General features: G+C 40.9%; 1 protein-coding gene across 1 annotated transcript; it reads right to left on the reverse strand.

Annotated features, from left to right (window-relative positions):
* Positions 1–1,446: 1,446 nt before the first annotated feature.
* Positions 1,447–18,797, reverse strand: LOC119804230 (GTPase KRas-like). Its single transcript, XM_038315711.2, has 2 exons — positions 18,279–18,797; positions 1,447–1,605 (listed from the first exon to the last, which is right to left on the reverse strand). Exons 1-2 carry the CDS (start codon positions 18,699–18,701, stop codon positions 1,447–1,449), a joined length of 582 nt encoding a protein of 193 aa, XP_038171639.2. The 5' UTR covers positions 18,702–18,797.
* Between the last annotated feature and the right edge of the window lie 1,723 nt (positions 18,798–20,520).

The following is a 20,520-nucleotide window of genomic DNA, read 5'->3' on the forward strand; positions in this document are numbered from 1 at the left end:
ACATGGCCCACAGAATCAGTTTCTCTCTATTGTACTCCACAGGTCCTTTGCATATATTTTGGCTTCCAGTTTAGTGGTTTTTATGGGATTCCTGAGTGCATGAATGAATGGGTCTCTGCATTTCTATCTGTTTATTGTGTCTTTCCTATGACCCTTTTTCCTTCTGTATTTTTTGTACTTTTCTGATGTAGTAGCTTTTGTTTTATCTCAATTTTATTATTATTCCTTAGAAGCCTGTTTTTTATTAATGAGGAGCAGAAAGAGTGTGGATCCAGATGGGAGGGTAGGTGGGTAGTAACTGTGAGGAAGGGAAGCTATAATCAGGATATATTGTGTATCACATGGAAGCTATTTTCAATGAAAATAAAAGAGGGAGCTCAGCTCTACAGACTTGTGTGCTTTGCCAGACCGTGACACTGCTACCCTCTCTGATAACTTAATGGCACTTTCAGAAAAGGAGAAATATTTTGTTTAGATTTAAATGTAATTATTGGGCACTTGTATATTATAAAACATATTAAATGTTTTAGTGATCATTTTTATTGCTGAGACTTATGTCACTAATCACAGGGTTTTTTTGAAGCTGGATAAGGTGATTTATTAAGACACAGGCATAAAACTGTCCATATAGTATCAGAGTGTATAAAGCAATATTGGCTCAAAATGTTAGTTGAACCCACTTAAAGCACTATTAACACTTGGAGTTTTTGGTAGATAAATGTAAAACAGATTTTAGGTCACATGATAATTTCCTTCATTCATTTTTCAGACCCTTCCATATTTTTATTACCACATTTTCACACCTATACCTTTGACAAGGTTTCTTTATCGCCTTAACTGCAAGTGAAGATGGTATCAGAAACAGACTTAGAAAAGATCATTTTGAGTGAGGCAACCCAGACTCAGAATGACAAATATCACATGTTCTCCTTTATCTGAGCTCCTAGCTACAAATCCTTAGCGGTAAGTATATCCAGAAGTAATGGCAGAAACCAGGCAAATAAGAAGATACCATTGCCAGCAGTGGGGAACAATGGAGAAAGATGGAGGAAGAATAGAATAGATGTGATCTGATGGGGGAAATGGAAGAAAAGGGGGATTCTAGGTAGGGAAGAGAGAGATATGAGAAGAAAAAACTGAGGGTAAAATAACATTAAGAATGTCTGGAAAAAGACATAAGAAATCATACTATTAATTATCTATCTAAAATACTTTTGATAAATATAAGTCTTTGTATAAACATTCATGTATAGTTCAATTGGATCTTTCTATCTTGCTGACAATACTGCAAGTGTCAAAAAAGTCTAACACAAAACATCCAAGTCAAGGCATGAGAAGCCCTCTTTTGAGATGTTGGTCAGGGTTGTCTAAGAGACCCTCAAAACATTATAGGCCATTGTTATTTCCCTTAGTTGTTTCACAAAGGTAGAAGGTAAGAACGTATTGCTAAAGACACAATGTGCTTGAGACGTGGAGCCTAGAGGCCCCTGTGCTGGAGTTGATTTGAAAGCCTCCTCCATGAGGACCAGTTTTCATGCCACCAGAAGGTATCATATAAGCTTCCAAGGGAGGGAAGAAACCAATAACCCTGCCCAGGTATGACACCTATGAACCACAACACAACATGACATAATAACCCAAATTAGGTGTATCCATACCATGGCCATAAGCAATATCTTTCTTATTGTACTTAAGACCCACATAACAACAGGGAAACCATGTCTGGTACTGAAAGCAAAGCCAAGGATGATGGAGTCATGAATCTTAGAGAAGAACCTATAACTGCCACTTTACTAATCCCTAAATACATTCTAAATATTTGCCCTTATACCCACAGATGAGTGTAGTCCTCTTTGCAACTGTGGCGGCCGCACTTACATTTCGCCATTACAAGATGGCGCCGAGGGCTAAAGTAAACAAGTATGTGGCGCGAACTTTTCGCGCCACATCTGCCTAGCAACAGGTTTCCACCAATCCTTTTCTGCCTCGTCACCTAATCAGTAGACACGCCCCGTCCTCCTCTATATAAGCCGCCACCCAGCCTGGCTCGGAGCCCCCTGCTTCCAGCTCTCCCTCAACCAAGCAGCGCTTCATTAAAGTGTGATCAGAGAAGAATCCTGTGTCGGTGGTGATCTTTCCCTGCTGGTCAGGGTTCGCTCGCCGCAGCTGGTGCCGAAACCCGGGAACTTCGGCGGACACACACAGGGGGCCGAAAAGGATTCAGAACTCTACACACGAAGCGGTCGGCGCCGGTAAGTATCCTTAGGTATGCTTCTTGGAGGAATTAGTCCTTTGTGGTTTGCACTAGCAGTGGTTGTTTTTGCTGTAGTGGTTTATGCCTTTTGCATTTTTATCCGTTGTCATAGACCAGGAGAGGAGTGTCTCTGCTGTAACATCTAAAGTGAAAGTAAATCCGTAGCAGATAAGGCGATTTTTCTGCCCTTTTGTAAGCCTCTTGTAGAAAAGTGAGCAAAGATGGGCAACGATCAGTCTGTCTCCAGTGTATGCGATTTTGTAGATCCCATACAGCGGTTACTACAGGAGAGAGGATTGAAAATCTCAAAATCCACCATAAAGGTGATTGTCGGGGATATTGATCGCTCGGCTCCGTGGTTTGCGGTGTCTGGGGATCTAAATCTGCATTGCTGGAGAAAGCTAGGCAAAGATTTGGAGGCAGCAAAGGAACAGGGGCAATTAAAGAAGGGGACTTATCCTTTTTGGAGATTAGTACACTCCTGTTTGAAAGACGGAAAAAATGTAGAGGAGTTAAGAGAAGGAAGGAAAATGCTAGCAAGACACCAGGACAGCCTTTCAGAAGCAGGTTCAAAGACAGAGGAGGATACTGAAGAAAAGTGCACGGTAATAAGGAACAAAAAAGGGGAAAAGAAAGATATAAAAGAAAAGGAGGATCCTAAGATAAATAAACCTTCAGCACCTCCCCTGTATCCGGTGCTGGATGAATTCGCAGCCTTGCGGCTGTCTGAAGAAGAGTTGTTAGAGGCAGAGGAGGAGAGCTTAGAGGAGGAAGATGCACGTTATGAGGAGGAGAGATATGGGCCAGCTCTAAAAGCGCCCACTAGAGAGTTTCCCCCTCCTTACGTGCAGCCCAGGAGTAGCTGCCATTTCATCGACAGGGGCACTCTTGCGCAGTTAGCTGTGCATTATCCACCTTCAGTGGTGGTATTTCCTGTTTTTGAGGATCAAAATCAACAAAGATATCATGAGCCAGTCCCTTATAAAGAGTTAAAAGATTTAGTGGAAGCGGCAAAGACTTATGGAGCTAATGCGCAGTATACTCGCACATTACTGACTCGGTTGACCACCAGAGCTATGACACCAACAGATTGGTGGGAAATTGCTAGAGCATGCCTTTCTACAGGTCAATATCTAGATTATAGATCTATAGTGGTAGAAGCTGCTCACACTCAGGCTCGAGTAAATGCGCAAACGCCAAATCGAGCTCCCTGGAATGCAGACATGTTATTAGGGCAAGGGCAATGGACGGCTAATCAAACAGCCTATCCAGTGGAGGTATATCAACAAATTAATGAAATTTACACAAGAGCATGGAAAATGATACCAAAAAGAGGTGAAGTGACGGGCAACCTTACTAAAATTATTCAAGGCCCTACTGAACCTTTTTCGGAGTTTGTGGCTCGCATGATGGAAGCTGCAGGAAAAGTTTTCGGTGAGGCGGAAGAAGCTATGCCTTTGGTTCAGCAGTTAGTGTTTGAACAGGCTACTAAAGAATGTAAGAGAGCCATCATGCCGTGGAAAAATAAAGGACTGGATGCTTGGCTTAAGGCCTGCCGAGAGATAGGCGGCCCTCTAACTAATGCTGGTCTAGCGGCTGCTATGCTAGCAGTCTCCAGGGGGCAGGGAAGATCAGGTACCTGCTTTAATTGCGGGAAGCCGGGGCATATACGAAAAAATTGCCCCCAAGGCACACATAAAAAGAGCCAAGGTCAGAGACAGCCGGGCACATGCCCGCGGTGCAAAAAGGGAAAACACTGGGCAAATGAGTGTCGATCCGTAAAGGATATCAATGGACAGCCCATACCTAATGCAACATCAGCCATGTCAAAAAACGGGCAGAAGGGCCCACTACCCCAGGGCCCGAGAATTTATGGGGCAATTCAGGAGCCAAACATGAGACCACCCCAGTCATCAGAAGGGCCACCACAGGCTCCGCAGGGTTGGACCTCCGTGCCACCACCGGATTGGTACTGACTCAGAGTATGGGTGTTCAAGCTATAGACACAGATATGTCAGGACCTCTAAAGGAAGGAACAGTGGGACTAGTTTTAGGAAGATCCTCTAGTACTCTTAGAGGGTTATTAGTGCTACCTGGAGTGATCGACCCTGACTACAAAGGCATTATTAAGGTAATGTGTCATTCTCCGTTTGGCATCATTTCGATTGCACCCGGAGATCGTATTGCACAATTGTTAATTCTTCGATCAGACCATGAAAAATTTCCCTCTTATGAGAAAGAGAGGGGCAAGCGAGGGTTCGGCTCCTCTGGGGTTGAACTAGCATGCTTGTCTATAGGACTTGATGATCGCCCCATGTGTACCCTAGAAATAGAAGGAAAGCTCTTTACGGGCCTATTGGATACCGGAGCGGACAGAAGTGTGATGCGTAAACAGGATTGGCCGAAGAGGTGGCCGTTACAGACGGCTGCACAAACCTTACAGGGTCTAGGATATCAAAATACTCCAGATATGAGTGCTAAGCAATTGCATTGGAGGATGGAACACAGTCAAGGCATTTTTCAGCCTTTTGTCATAGACCTTCCTTTAAATTTATGGGGAAGGGATGTACAACAACAATTAAAATTGATAATTACCAATGATTATTCTCAAGTGAGTAAAGATGTCATGAAGGCACAAGGCTTTGTACCAGGAAAAGGGCTGGGGGCTCGCCTTCAAGGACGAAGTGATCCCGTGTTGCCCACTCCCAAATCTGATCGGAAGGGCTTGGGTTTTTCCTAGGGGCCACTGATGATGCGTTACGCATCCCCTGGGGCACAGATACACCCGTTTGGGTGCCTCAGTGGCCCCTGTCTATGGAAAAGCTCCAGGCCGCACACATATTAGTTAAAGAACAACTTCAGCTTGGTCATATTGAACCTTCTGTGTCTCCTTGGAATTCCCCTATTTTCATCATAAAAAAGAAGTCAGGAAAATGGAGGCTGCTGCATGACCTTAGAGCAGTTAATGCACAAATGCAACTCATGGGATCTGTCCAAAGAGGGTTGCCTCTTTTAAGTGCTTTACCAAGAGATTGGCCTGTTTTTGCCATAGATGTTAAGGATTGCTTCTTTTCTATACCCTTGCATGTTTTAGATAAACATCGTTTTGCATTTACTGTTCCTTCTATAAATCATGAACAGCCTGATGAACGCTATCAATGGAAGGTTTTACCACAGGGTATGGCCAACAGTCCCACCATGTGCCAGCTATACGTGGATCAGGCGTTACAACCAGTGAGACGTAGTTTTCCAAAAGTTAGGCTGATCCATTACATGGATGATATCCTATTGGCAGCAAAACAAGAGCATATGCTAGAACGGGCATTAGTTGCCCTGGAGGCATCCTTAAAACAAAAGGGGCTGATTATTGCCGCCGATAAGATTCAAAAGACAAGTATTATAGAGTTTTTAGGAGCCCATGTTACCCCAAAACAGATTTTTCCACAAAAAATTTGCATTCGCACATCACATTTACGCACTTTAAATGATTTTCAAAAATTGCTCGGAGATATAAATTGGCTGAGAGGATATCTCCCCATTACCCGTGAAGCTTTGCAGCCGTTGTTCTCAATATTAGAAGGAAATCCTGATGTAACGTCACCTAGAGAGCTTACACCCAAAGGAAAAGAGGCATTAAAGATAGTGGAAAAGGCCATAGAACAAGCTCAGGTTCTTCGGTTTGATCCAGAACAACCATTATTGCTTTGCATTCTGCGCACTGTTGGTCATCCTACTGGAGTATTATGGCAGACAGGACCGATTTGGTGGATACATGGTCATACACTTGGTTCGCGCACGTTAAGCTATTATCCTGATTTAGTGGCACAACAGGCATTATTGGGAGTGAAGTTCAGCTTGACCTCCTTTGGAAAAATGCCAGAGAAGTTAATATTGCCCTATACCAAAGATCAAATTGAAGTTTTGACAGGGACTACTGATGATTGGGCCGTATTGATTTCCTCATATTCAGGCGTTATTGATAATCATTATCCGTCTGATAAATTGCTGTCCTTTATGGCACAGAATGTTGTATATTTTCCAAAGATTACCAGTGCTTCTCCTTTGAATAATGGCTTGACTATTTTTACTGATGGGTCCAAAACTGGAATTGGAGCCTATATGGTATATGGCTCCCCGCCTGTTACTCTGAAATTTCGCTCTGGAGCACCCCAAGTCGTGGAGTGTCAAGTAGTGTTGGAGGTCTTTAAGGCCTTTCCCCATCAGCCTTTTAATTTGTATTCTGATTCATGCTATGTAGTTAATGCTGTAAAACATCTGGAAGTGGCTGCATATGTTAAACCTAGTAGCATGGTTGCATCTTTGTTATTACAAATTCAGAATTGTATAATTCAACGTGCTAAACCATTTTTTATCGGTCATATTAGAGCTCATTCCGGTCTTCCTGGACCTATGACTGAAGCTAATGATATGGTTGATAGGGCTACCAGGGAAATGGCTTTAGTTGCCCTGGATCCTATGCAATCGGCTGAACAATTTCATAGAAAGTTTCATGTGCCTGCAAATACCCTTCGCCTTAAGTTTAATATTACTCGCGACCAAGCGCGTGAGATAGTTAAACAATGTTCCTCCTGTGTGATCTTTCATCATCCGCCTCATATTGGGGTTAATCCACGTGGGTTAAAGCCACTTACCCTTTGGCAGATGGATGTTACTCATGTTTCAGAATTTGGTAAACAAAAATATTTGCATGTTTCCGTGGACACTTGTTCAGGTGTTATACATGCCACCCCGTTATGTGGTGAAAAGGTCCTTAACGTAAGGACCCATTGCCTAGAAGCCTGGGCTGCTTGGGGCAAGCCTTATTCTTTAAAAACTGATAATGGCCCGGCATATGCCTCTAAAAGTTTTCAACAGTTCTGCTCTATTTTCGAAATTAATCATACTACTGGTTTGCCCTATAATCCACAAGGACAAGGCATCGTGGAAAGGGCTAACCGCACCATTAAGGAATTGCTTCAAAAACAAAAAGGGGGAATAGCCGAGGGCGCATCCCCGCGAGATAGAATATCTCTCGCTCTCTTTACATTTAATTTTTTGACCTTGGATTCCAATGGCTGTTCAGCCGCGGAAAGACATATGGACCACAGACACAGAAATACAGAATTAGTAAAATGGAAGGATGTAATTGATAACAAATGGTATGGACCGGACCCTGTGATACAGAGGTCCAGGGGAGCTGTTTGTGTCTTTCCTCAGAATCGGCCGGATCCGGTGTGGATCCCTACCAGACTGACAAGGATCGTGACAACACTGGAGCAGCCTGACGAAGAGCAAGGAGATGTTGCTGCTCCTGATCCTGTTGGTGAACCTGCCGGTTTCAGTTGAATCTGAAGAATCTTATTTCTGGGCTGTGGCCCGTACATGGCCCATTCCAATTCCTGTTCACAATGAGTCCACAATATTGCCACAATTTTTTGTTGATAGTTGCCAATTGAACTTAGTTTGCAAAAAGGTGGATGCTCAGGAACAAAAATTTAATCAAACTGTAGTGCCCCTAGCAGGAACTTTATGTTTTACCACAAATCAGAGCACTTCTATCTCAGACTGCATCTTGCTAGATGCTATGAATCTTACTGTAGCTAGAGATCCATTTTTAGAAGATACCCCTAATTTTTTGAGAAAGGCCATTAGCGTAGCCCTGCCTCAGGTCAGATCTGGAGCTAAATCTGGATCTGGCTCCTATTTCGGTTCCAATGATACTGTTAATGTTACCACTTATGGGATCAGTTGCAACCTTACAACGCCCAATTGGGTACAGGTTAGCAAGGTTAATAATAGTGATTCACAGGTTGGCAATAGTAATCATACTAGTAATAATATTTTTTCTTGGTCTGTCCCTAGATGCTCTGGTAATGATTTGAGCTATCCCCCTGAATTTGTGGATTGCAGAGGACGATATGATAAGTTTTACAATAATTCTGGATGGGTTCTTAGGAATCTTAACCATTTTAAGGTTAAAAGAAAACTTATGATAAAGGTTGGATCACCCTTTACACCATGGATACTTATGAATTCCAGAGGAGCTATAACTGAGTTGTCTCCATTTGCTACATTTGTTCGCTCTGGAATAATTATGTTAAATAATTATACAGGGATTATGAATCACACTTCTAAAGAAATTAATATAACTAGTGTAGAGAAAAAACATAATACTACTCTACGGCAAACCAGAGTTTGCCTGGATCCTCCCTTTGTCTGGCTTTTGTTTAATACTACAGGGAGTTCAAATAATACTGCAGTTGATTGCAAGAAGGATAATTGCTCTCTGTCACAATGTTGGAATTTCTACCATTCAGGTGCGATTGTTATGCGCATCCCTACCTTTGTGTTTTTGCCTGTAAAAGCCAATCCTAAGAACTTCCCATTAGCCACCCTGGTTCGCCGGAAAAGGGATTTTGGCATTACAGCAACTATTGTGACGGCTATTGCAGTGTCTGCTGCTGCAGCTGTTACTGCAGGAGTAGCTATGGCCAATCAAGTTCAGACAGTTACTTTTATCAATTCCGTGGTTCAAAAAACCTCGGACGCTATGTATATACAAGAAAAGATTAACCATCAATTAATGTCAGGTATTTTATTGTTAAATAAGAGAGTTGATTTGGTGGAAAGAAATATGTTAAAAATGTTTGATATAGTTACCTTTGGTTGTGTAGATCGTACTAAGCACTTGTGTGTTACCCCCTATACTGCTACCCTTAATGAATCCCGAGCGATTTCTCAATATCTAAATGGCAATTGGACAAGGGAATTGGAACAATTGCAAGCAAATTTTAGTTTGAAGATTTTGGCTTTGAATCAAACCCAGGCGACTATGGTTTCGCTGGGGGAATTTACAGATTGGCTGGTAGATACCTTTTCATATATTAAGGAATGGGCAGGGGTTGGCGTGCTAGGATTAATATTAACTTCGGGAGTGATATTGGCGTTGTTTCTGATTCTAAGGCTGATTCGGGTAAGGAAACGGGAAAAGGTGGCCATTGCTCGTGCCCTCGCAGCCTTGGAGGCCGGTAACTCCCCCCAAGCTTGGATCAGCATCTTACAGGACTCCTGACCCTAATCCCTGCTTTTGCACCCGAAGGCCATTGAGCCATTGCACTCGGAAAGAGGGATCGATGAGGTTCCCCTGAATCTGGGGATGTGTTGTCCTGGACAGGAGGTTTTGCACCTAAGAGTGCACTGAGTAGATCCACTCAGGAGATCATGACCTTATGCATATGGGTAGTCCTGCTTATTTTTCCCATCCCTGAGAAAAACGGGACATGTCTACATTTTCAGGGTAAGGTCCTCTGACCTCAGCCTTGACTGTCTTTTAAATGTCATAAAATTAAAAGGGGGGAACTGTGGCGGCCGCACTTACATTTCGCCATTACAAGATGGCGCCGAGGGCTAAAGTAAACAAGTATGTGGCGCGAACTTTTCGCGCCACATCTGCCTAGCAACAGGTTTCCACCAATCCTTTTCTGCCTCGTCACCTAATCAGTAGACACGCCCCGTCCTCCTCTATATAAGCCGCCACCCAGCCTGGCTCGGAGCCCCCTGCTTCCAGCTCTCCCTCAACCAAGCAGCGCTTCATTAAAGTGTGATCAGAGAAGAATCCTGTGTCGGTGGTGATCTTTCCCTGCTGGTCAGGGTTCGCTCGCCGCATGCAACAAATGTGGACCTTTACAGAAAGCCACACCCGATGAAAATGCATATATATGGAACCCATTCAGATATATCTACAATACAACACCCCAGCTAAAGCTGAAGAATCATTGCAGAAGAGGGGTTGGAAAGACTGTAAGAGCCAGAGGATAACAAAGTTTCCTGTGAGATTGTGTGAAGTCATACCCTTATGCCTGAAGTCACATCCATAAGGTCTTACCAACATGACTACCTAAACACGCAGGTGACTATTGCAGTTCACAAGGTTCACAGCTGAATTTGACTATAGATGACTCACCCTCTGCATTTCCAAGTAGAGTGGTGTGCATCACCTTCCAGTACCATGTAATATAAATACAAACTGCTCAGTCTACATAAAACAATTTTTATGTGTATAGGTTTTCGGGGCTGACCATTCAGTATTGTCTAACCAGTTAGTGTGCTCTTCCCTGGAGAAGACTATTTCTCCCAATGGCAACATCTCTATGGATTACATAATTTCTTATTTTTACATTTTATATATTTATTTTGTATGAGTTCACATTGAGGCACATGTGTGGAGGTCAGAGAATAACTTGCAAAATTTGATTCTCTCTTTCACCATGTGGTCCCTGCGGATCAAACTTGGGTTATCAGGTTTGGTGCAGGTAATTTTATCCCCTGAGCCATCGATTTAATTCTTTATGTAGAAATAAATAAGTATATAAACCTCATTATTATGCAAATTTACTTTAATCTTTAATAAATGTTAACATGATTTTTATAACAAAATTATTTTTAAATGAATTTCCTTTTGCTTTATCAATGTTTTATTAATATACCTGCAATATATATTTCTGTTCCTGGGGTCATGTAAGAGTTTTGCATGTAAAAAGAATAACATGTGGAAAATAATTAAACAGCCCTGATTTATAAGGTGGTTCTTATAGAAGTAGGTGACTTCTGTGGAAGTGTGAAATTCTCTTAGCAATGTTGAAGTGGAAGATATTAGAGAGTACAGGGAGAGGTCCAAGTGAGTCTCTTAGTTCTTCTAGTCCTTTGTTACCAAGAACATGATGATGCATGGTAGAAACCAGAGAATGGCTTGAGGAGTTAGTTCTCTCTTTCTACCTTGTGGGTCCATGGGGTAAAATTCAACTCACCAGCTTCAGCAACAAGTGTCTCTACCACTGAGCCATCTCACTATCCCTGGAAACTTCACTTATCCTACCCGAAACAGGGAATGGGGGATTAATGCTACCACTTTCTATAGCCAGGATTGAACATTTTTAACATTTATTATTATTATTATTATTCATTTTTCAATTTATGAATAGCCATATGAATCTTTACATAGTGTTTTAGGACTATGCACTGTCATAAGGCTATTATTATTTCCAAAACTTAGCTTCTTAATCTTCAAAATTATGTCAGGATCAATATTCTTTCTATATTAAAGTTAAACTAATTCCTCTAAAACAAAAATAAAATAGCAATTTTAACAGAATTTTACCATTTATTTTATTTGAGTGTTTACCTGCGTATGTGCCTGGAACACACAGAGGCCCAAAGAGGGCACTGGATTTGTTGGTACTGGTTATAGTGAGCTGCCATGTGGGTGCTAGGAACCAAACTTAGGCCCTCTGTAAGAACAGAAAACACTTAGCTGTGGGGCCATCTCTCTACTACCACAATGTTTCTAAGAATAAAAAAAAAATTAATGCATACCTAGTATTTAAGTATTCATGAAGACTATTCTCTAGGCCTTAAAAAGACATTGGGAAGATAAATAATTTATTCAAGATCCATAACTAATGATAGCAGTGCCTGGATTCAAGCAACAAGTGTCTGGTTCTTTGATCATATGCTTTCAGTCCAGAAATTTCATTTTGAGATAGTGTGAGGTAAATATTCTTCATGAACTATGTTTTTTAAAACTATGAAATATCTTGGATATATCCTCAACATTTTTTCTTTGTTAATAAGCATCTTGGCCTATTTTCTAATGTGTAGTACTGCAGACTTTGTTTTAGCTTAGGGTTTTGGTTGACAGTGTAGTGGAGTGTGTGTGTGTGTGTGTGTTTTCTTTTACATATTACCCTTACATATAAACCTCCTGATAGGTTTGCTATGCTCCAGTGGATGTCCCCATAACCATGAATATATGGGCAGCAGAAATTGTACTTGATGGGTTAATGAAGGAAAAATAAGAGGATACAGTGGTTATGGGAAGACTGGAAGTGGATTTGGAAGTAGTTATAGGAATGGATAGGGTGTGGATGCTATCAAAATACATGGAATGAAACTCTCAATGAATAAAAATATCTAAGTACAATATTATCTGTTAAGTTTTACTCTGCTTGTTTTAAATGTTTTATGATCATATGCATCTCCCATATTTGGCAGTACAACTACAGAAAATGTCTACCAATACAGAATATTCTATTGGATTATATTGATGTATAAATTTCTCTTTTGATTTCCTCTCCTTTCCCTCTTCTGTTTTAGTCATCATTTTTTTTATTAAGCAAATGTTAGATTTTAATGGGTCAGATCACTTGTATTACCTATTACTGACTTCAAGGCTGGTGCTAGCATGGGAGTTGAAGTCATGGGTTCCTACCCCTATATGGTGTGGTATTGGAAAGTGATGGTTGCTGGGAGAGAAAGTTAACCATGCTCCAGTGGTTGGCCCCATAGCAATGCTCACATCACCAGTGATAACGGAACTTTGGGTTATATATTTAAAAAGGGTATGAACTCATGAGGGAAATGTGTTGGAGTAAGGGAATGGGATGGCTATGGATTAGGGATACATTCAATAAATGTACATGAGTCCAAAGAATAAATAAAAAAATTGAAAACTGCTGATATCCCTAATGACCTATTTAGTTTCAATGATTCAGGACATGTTTTAGTTAAAAAGTGCACATTTGTGAAATGGCGCAAGTATATTGGTAAATTACACGCACTAATTTGAGACAAAATAGGAGAGGTCTCATCTCCCAGAAAAGATTGTTTTCTATGTTTTTGTATATATTTTTTTCACCATAACTATTTTTATTACATTACAATGATTAGGAGCAGTACAGTTCATGACAAAAATATTACAAATTTCAGATCACTTCACAGCACATACTCCTATAAACATTTAAAAGTTAATTTTAATTAAAAGAATGGTCATTTTTAAATTTAATGTTTGATATGACCAACATTCCCTAGATCAGCACAACCAAAGGATGGAAAACAACTGGATTACACTGCATATGTCCCACACACACCAAAAAAAGAAAAAAGGAAAAAAAAGAGAGGAAAGAAAAGCACAATGTACAAAATGTGCATGTTTCAGTTTACACTATACAAAAATACTTAAAATACATTCCAGGTAAACATGTTACATTAAGAAATAGCACTAGTAAGAAATTGGCACTCAAATAAAAATGCAGAAGTGTTTTCAACATGAAGAATAAGACAGTGGAATTGGGGACCTGGAGATAAATCAGGACACAGCCCACTTAGCTGGTGGGGGTGGGTGGGTCTGAAACTGGCATTTCTGCAGAGAACTGAATTTTCCCAAATTCATCTAAAATGCCTACCACCGTCCCAAACAGGCACACCACAAATCTGAATTTAATTAATAACTATTCTTTGAAAACCAATATACTTCTTTAGAAATAATTTTCATGTTTTGACATAATTTTACACCTACTGGGTATATCTGTTCAATTTTTCAGCGCAGAATTCATGCTACCCAGTATTACACAGAAGTCATTAAGTATAAACTCACCTTTAAAGTAACTTTTGGGTCTTAAAAATGACTACATGATTATCAAGAAATTACTACTTTTAACAAATGGAGTTTAAAATTTTGTTGCCTACAAAAAATCCCTCCTAAATATATATTATTGTTTTGAGGGGAAAAATGGAAGAATCAGTGGAATGCAAAATGAGATGAATTTGCAAACTGTAACTTCTGACATGCCTCACGTAACTTTTATATATGTTAAACAAAATTGTGCAACAGTGAAAAGTCATAATAATCTATAAAAATTAGGATCTAAATCCCTATGCAGTGTGACTCAGTCAGTAGAGCCTAGAACTCCTGATTGAAAATATTTACTCAAATTGTATTCATCTGCTATATTCCTACAAACATGCTAATGCCTATGACTGTGATTTAGCACTGGTTTTCATTTTCAACAAGCTGTAGTAACTAGATAGCATTTATGTTTGTTCCTCGGACTTTTTCCCTTTAAAAAATCTTTACAAAACCTTCTTGTTAATAAAAGACTAAATATTCAAAATTTACACAATGGTAATTACCACTACTTAACACACTGCCCAGAGTCTCCAGTAAATATCTGATTATGCACCACAGGTCCTGAAGTACACCTGCTCCTCTGTATAGAAACAAGAAACGTCACTAATTGTGTTAAAACTTAATATCTGGGCAGCGGTGGCTCAGGCTTTTAATCCCAGCACTTGGGAGGCACAAGCAGGCAGATCTCTGTGAGTTTGAGGCCAGCCTGGGCTATAGAGTGAGTTCCAGGCCAGCCAGGGCTACACAGAGAAGCCCTATCTTGGACCCTCCTCTCCCAGCAAAAACAAAACAAAGCGAAACAAACAAAAGAAAAACCACCAACCCCCCAGACACATATTAAAAAGAACTTAAAATATCCACCAAAAGAATGTTCTATGAACATGTAGAGCTTAGAACATTTCAGAATCCTACTAATTTTCTTTTCTTGCAAATAAATTCAGGTGTCTGCTTATTTGTACCCAAATAAAACTATTTTAGAAGTCAATATTTAATTTTCATATGTTTTTAAAAAATGTGTACTTAAGGAGAAAACTAGATTAAGGAATTTCTATTCTTTTAGAAGAAATAAACTTGCACTGGAATCACAACCAGCAATTCTTGCTGAATTGAGAGGAAACTGCAAACACCTCTCCGCAAAACTGAAACCATGCAGTCTATTATTTCTAGGCCCTCGGCCACACGTCTTACTAGAGTATTAGAAGCGCTACAAACCTCGGGCCAAGGATTGTGTCCCTTCTTTGGGGATACCACATCACATCCCCAGTGCTTGTGTGGTGCCCAGCATTAAGACAAGTACTGAATAAATGCTGAGGAAATAAATTCTGACTTTAAAAATGAGCTTTATGATTGAAACTTTAAAGTGTTTTCACTGTTAGGCTGCATTTATTAAAACAATGGACTCTTATCAACCAGGATGATACCCAGATGGAGATTAAGCTCTCCTTCCACAGTGCTCTTTGTCCACACTAAATTTGAAAATTCCTTGGGAGCTCAGTCCAGTGCTCCAATGTGGGGCTCAGTCATTTTCTTCATCTATCGCCACATGGAGGTTCCCTCACGGTCCTGACTTTCTTTCTCATGTTCTCTCTCCTTCTGCTCCTCATCAGGACCTTGGGAGCTCAGTCCGGTGCTCCAATGTGGGGCTCTGTCATTTTCTTCACCCATCGCCAGATGAAGGTTCTATGGTGATATGCAAGAAATTCATCAGTATGGCTATAGGAACTGGCCTTTTCCTGCTCACTCTCCTCAGCTGCCCAAGGAACTAACTGGGGGTGTCTCCCTGGAAACCTGGGAACCCCTCTAGGGTCAAGTCTCTTGACAACCCTCAGGTGGCTCCTTAAATTAAGATATATGCTTCCCTGCTCCCATATCCACCCTTCCTGTATCCCAAGGTCCTGATGAGGAGCAGAAGGAGAGAGAACATGAGAAAGAAAGTCAGGAACGTGAGGGGTGCGTTCACTCATGGAGACGGTGGGACAGAACTAATGGGAGATCACCAACTCCAGTTGGAATGGGACTGATGGATCATGCGACCAAACCCGTCTCTCTGAATGTGGCCAACAGCGGGGGCTGACTGAGAAGCAAAGGACAATGGCTCTGGGCTCTGATTCTTCTGCATGGACGGGCTCTGTGGGAGCCTTCTCAGCTTGGTCGATCACCTTCCTGGACCTGGGGGGAGTTGGGAGGACCTTGGTCTTAGCATAGAGTGGGGAACCCTGATGGCTCCTTGGCCTTGAGAGGGAGGGAGGGGAGGTATGGGTAGAGGGGAGGGGAGGGAAGGGGAAGAAGGACGGGAGGGAAGGGGGAGGAGGAGGGGAGGGAAGGGGGAGGAGGAGGGGAGGAGATGGAAATTTTTAAATATAAAAAAATAAACCATGAGAAAAAAAAGATTATATTATAATAATAAAAAAAAATAAATTTGAAAATTCCTACTTAGCCACCTACTTAGCCACCACTGGGCTGGGCTGCAGGCATGAAGTCAAAAAGGATCAACATTAAATTTCTATAGTGGCCTCCTGAAAACCAGCTATCAGTTCAAATCCCAGTCTGGTTTCTTCTGGATTATTTTAAACCCTGGGGAAGAAAGTCATAGGCAGCTTTGATGAACCTTCCTTAGTGGGCAACTTTCATGTAGTTGTTCATTGCAAAAATAAAATTTGAAGTGGGGGAAATTAAAGTATTAAAAGGAAACTGCACTAAGTCAGGGGCATAAAAGAGGGGAATCCTGCAATTGGAGAATGGATACTGAAATATAAACTTTACCTATTGCACAATTTTGCTCAAAACTGGCAGTGAAGATGATAATCCATGTAAAAAAGTTACAGATTAGCCGGGCGGTGGTGGCGCACACCTTTAATCCCAGCACTCGGGAGGCAGAGGCAGGCGGATCTCTGTGAGTTCGAGGCCAGCCTGGTCTACAAGAGCTAGCTCCAGGACAGGCTCTAAAAAAGCTGCAGAGAAACCCTGTCTCGAAAAACCAAAAAAAGAAAAAAGAAAAAAAAAGTTACAGATTGTGCTGAGTGTGACAAGTCGGTGTACCAGTGTGCAAATGACTATAAGTTACACAGCTGTGAAGAGTTTTTGAGATGACTGAACATGAGTAAGACAGTGATATGCCTAAAGTCAGACTTTTAGAAGACAGACATCCAGTCCTCATAGTCCAGTGGATTTTAATGTCACTTCAGAAATTTGAAGGAATGCTTTAAGTGCCTCGAAGGGATTGTTTTTGCTGTTATCTATCCTTAGAGCACAGAGATTTCTAAGTACACATTAGCTTGGGAAGTATTAGGAATGTTTGCTCAGAGGTGAGAGACTAGTGAAATACGCATTCTCCAACCTTCACACTTCACTGTCCTAAAGATTTACTCTCCTTGTAGCCTCCTACCCCAACATCTCAACCTTGAAGCTATCAAATTTATTTAATTTGATCTCAACACCTGTTAAGCTGTAACTGTCTCAAATCATCTTCATTTCTCTACCAGAATTAACACTACTATCAAGACATAAGTTCAAAACCCTTAAAAGTTAGGCTAAGAAAGAGCACTCTGACATGGGGATTATACTAATTCTTATGAGAACTTATATAATGTTAAAATTGTTGGAATTATTATAAAAATTTAATAGCTTGTAAATATAGCCCAAATGGTTACTATTTCTTACTGGGTCTGCCTTACCAGGAAAAGCTATTAGGAATCTTACAGTAATTTAACTAATATGGAGTGGATTTTTATTCACTATTTTCCATTGCCTTTTTCCCCCATTTTCCCCCTTTTCTAGAAAAAAAAATACTATTTTGGGGCATGACCATGACTAATAGCAGTAGAAAGCAAGAAAAAGCCTTTGTGAACAGTCTAACTAACTACACTTACGAAGCATGATAGACTCTGGACATGCTAGAAGTGAATCAAAGGGAAGCCCATAAATCTGTGATCCCTCAGTCTTAGCAGAACCAATCATATGGTCTCAGATGAAGCTGTAATTACTAAGGAATTCATTCTGTGACTAGATGAAACACAGAGCAGGGATGGCTCAAAAGCTTCATTATTCTGGTTCACGCCAACGCTCACAGCTAGTAAAAGAAGTAGCAAGGAATCAAGGACAGGCACCAGAACCCAAGACAGAGTCTCAGGTCTTTGTCTCTTCCACAGGCATTGCTAGTTTAAGTTCAAAACCCAGGGAATACTGGCACTTGGACTAAAGAGGTTTCCAGGGCTGGAAAGATGGCTCAGAGGTTAAGAGCACTGGCTGCTCTTCCAGAGGTTCTGAGTTCAATGCCCAGCAACCACATGGTGGCTCATAACCATCTGTACTGAGATCTGACGCCCTCCTCTGGTGTGCAGGCATACATCAAGACAGAATGTTGTATACATAATAAATAAATAAAGAGGTTTCCACTGTCATTTTAAAATAAGCATTTAAGATAAAAGCTGTCAGTTTGCACGAACAGGGGAAAAAAGAATTAGGTAATGCTAAAACAAATGCTAATAATTTAGTGTAATGTACAAAAATTACCACCTTTACTTAAATATGCTTTAAGAAAACAGTACAAATTGTATTTACATAATTATACACTGTCTTTGACTTCTTTTTCTTCTTTTTACCATCTTTGCTCATCTTTTCTTTATGTCTTCGAATTTCTCGGACTAATGTGTAGAAGGCATCATCAACACCCAGTCTTCTTTTAATTTGTTCTCTATAATGGTGAATATCTTCAAATGATTTAGTATTATTTATGGCAAATACACAAAGAAAGCCCTCCCCAGTCCTCATGTACTGGTCCCTCATTGCACTGTACTCCTCTTGACCTGCTGTGTCGAGAATATCTAAGAGACAGGTTTCTCCATCAATTATTACTTGTTTCCTGTAGGAATCCTCTATGGTAGGGTCATACTCGTCCACAAAGTGATTCTGAATTAGCTGTATCGTCAAGGCACTCTTGCCTACGCCACCAGCTCCAACTACCACGAGTTTATACTCAGTCATTTTCAGTAGGCCTCTCTCTCCGCGCCGCGGAGCCTCCGCGCCTCAGGCTCCCGCCGCCGCCGCCGCCTTCAGGCCCGCACCTCGCTCGCTCCGGGTCCGAAATGGCGCGGGGAGCGGAGCCGGACTCCGGACCTAGCCGCCGCCGCCTCCTTCCTCTGCTGCCCCAGTTGCCGCCACAGAGCTCGTCGCCTCAGCTGCGGCGGCCGCCGCCTGCCGAGTCTATGTTTCTGCATATTAAGCCCAGGTGACCTTATGTAAAACCTCTACCACCCCTGGCCTTCAGAATGGGGTGAAGAGAGAGTGGCGATCCAGACTAAGAGCTACTGAGATACTGAGTGTCAGATACAGCTACTGCTGAAATGCTTTGATAGGTAGTAATATATGCCAGAATTTCATCGCCACAGGCTACGGTCCCCCTACTTTTGCAGCAACTGCTGTTGTCGCTGCATTCGCCATCCTTCCTGATGCTGCATCTTCTACTACTATTGTGTGAGACTCTCTGTTCTAACAACTGCCGCTGTCACTAATCTAGTAGACAAAAATCCCTTGAGGTTTGACAAAAGCCTCTTTGAAGTTTTCTTTTCGCCTCCTAAGGTGCTGGTAATGCACACTTCTATCTTCTCTTGCAGTTTATGATAAGACAGTCCCAACACACACGAGCTGTTTGCTGAAGCAAGTGCAAACCTTGGTGTTGACTGCAAAAACAGTGAGGGACTGTAGAAATTCTGTGATCCTGTGTAGCTGTGCTCTGCCTTCAGAAGACTAACCTCTTTGCCTATATAACTTTCATTTATTGTATTCTCAGATAGCTGATCTGGGATCTCTCTCTCTCCCTCTCTCTCTCTCTCTCTCTCTCTCTCTCTCTCTCTCTCTCTCTCTCTCTCACACACACACACACACACACACACACACCCTCCCTTGTTCTCAGCTACAAGCATCAATGATGTTTTGGTGATGTTGCTTTGCTGTTTTATTATTTTTATCTCAGACTGAAAAGCTAGAACTATTGGCTGACCTGGTAAAACTAAAAGCTGATAACACTCAGAGCTGAAAGCTGCAAGCATCAAAAAGAAATGTACCTTTTAATTTCTGTTTAAATTTTGCAAAAGAATCCTTAGATGATGGGTAAAAACATCTTTTCAATAAACATTGATATAATATTCATTTTGACTGACACAATATTAGGTAAAAGAAAGTTCTGGTTCATCCTTGATATACATTTGGATTACCACATGTGCAAAGAAACTTATTTGAGTAGAATATGCATGACATGTAGCAAACTTTTTATTTTCTCTTCATTCAGGATTTCATCAAAAATTTTTAGTCAATTATAAAAATTCAGTATAAAAATATCAAATACAACCACTGAGAAATTTATGAACCACTAGAAAAATGAAGGAATAGATAATAATATAAAATGTTAAAAATGCATTTCAAATCAATATAAGAATAAATGGGGCATGATGTTATCTCAGATTTGAGGGATTATGAAAAGTTTTGATGAGGATATAGCACTTGATCTTGAAGAAGATAAAGGCCTTTCCTACATGAGAAAGGAACCATCTTGAGAAAGGGAACATTTTGAAATAGTCTGGAACATATCAGGATCAAAGGTCAATTTGTTTTGCTAGTTACAAAGATATGAGTTGTCTATCAAATCCTTGGTACTGATTGATAATTGGAGAAAGTCCATTTTTGAGATTTTATTGACTTTTTTGGTGTCAATGAATTCATTTATTAAACAAGTGTGATAAAGTAATTTAGCAGTTCTCAATCTTTTCCAGCTGCGAAAATCTTTTCCACTTAACCCCAAGAACCC

Source organism: Arvicola amphibius, chromosome X (assembly GCF_903992535.2).
Source record: "Arvicola amphibius chromosome X, mArvAmp1.2, whole genome shotgun sequence".
In the NCBI taxonomy this organism is placed as follows: Eukaryota; Metazoa; Chordata; class Mammalia; order Rodentia; family Cricetidae; genus Arvicola; species Arvicola amphibius.

Coding starts and splice junctions, on each gene's coding strand:
- LOC119804230 (XM_038315711.2), bottom strand. CDS start 18,701: ATGACTGAGTATAAACTCGTGGTAGTTGGAGCTGGTGGCGTAGGCAAG. Junction 1,606..18,278: donor CAAAGACAGTGTATAATTAT/GTAAATACAATT, acceptor TGTGGTTCATAG/GTGTCATACCTGGGCAGGGT.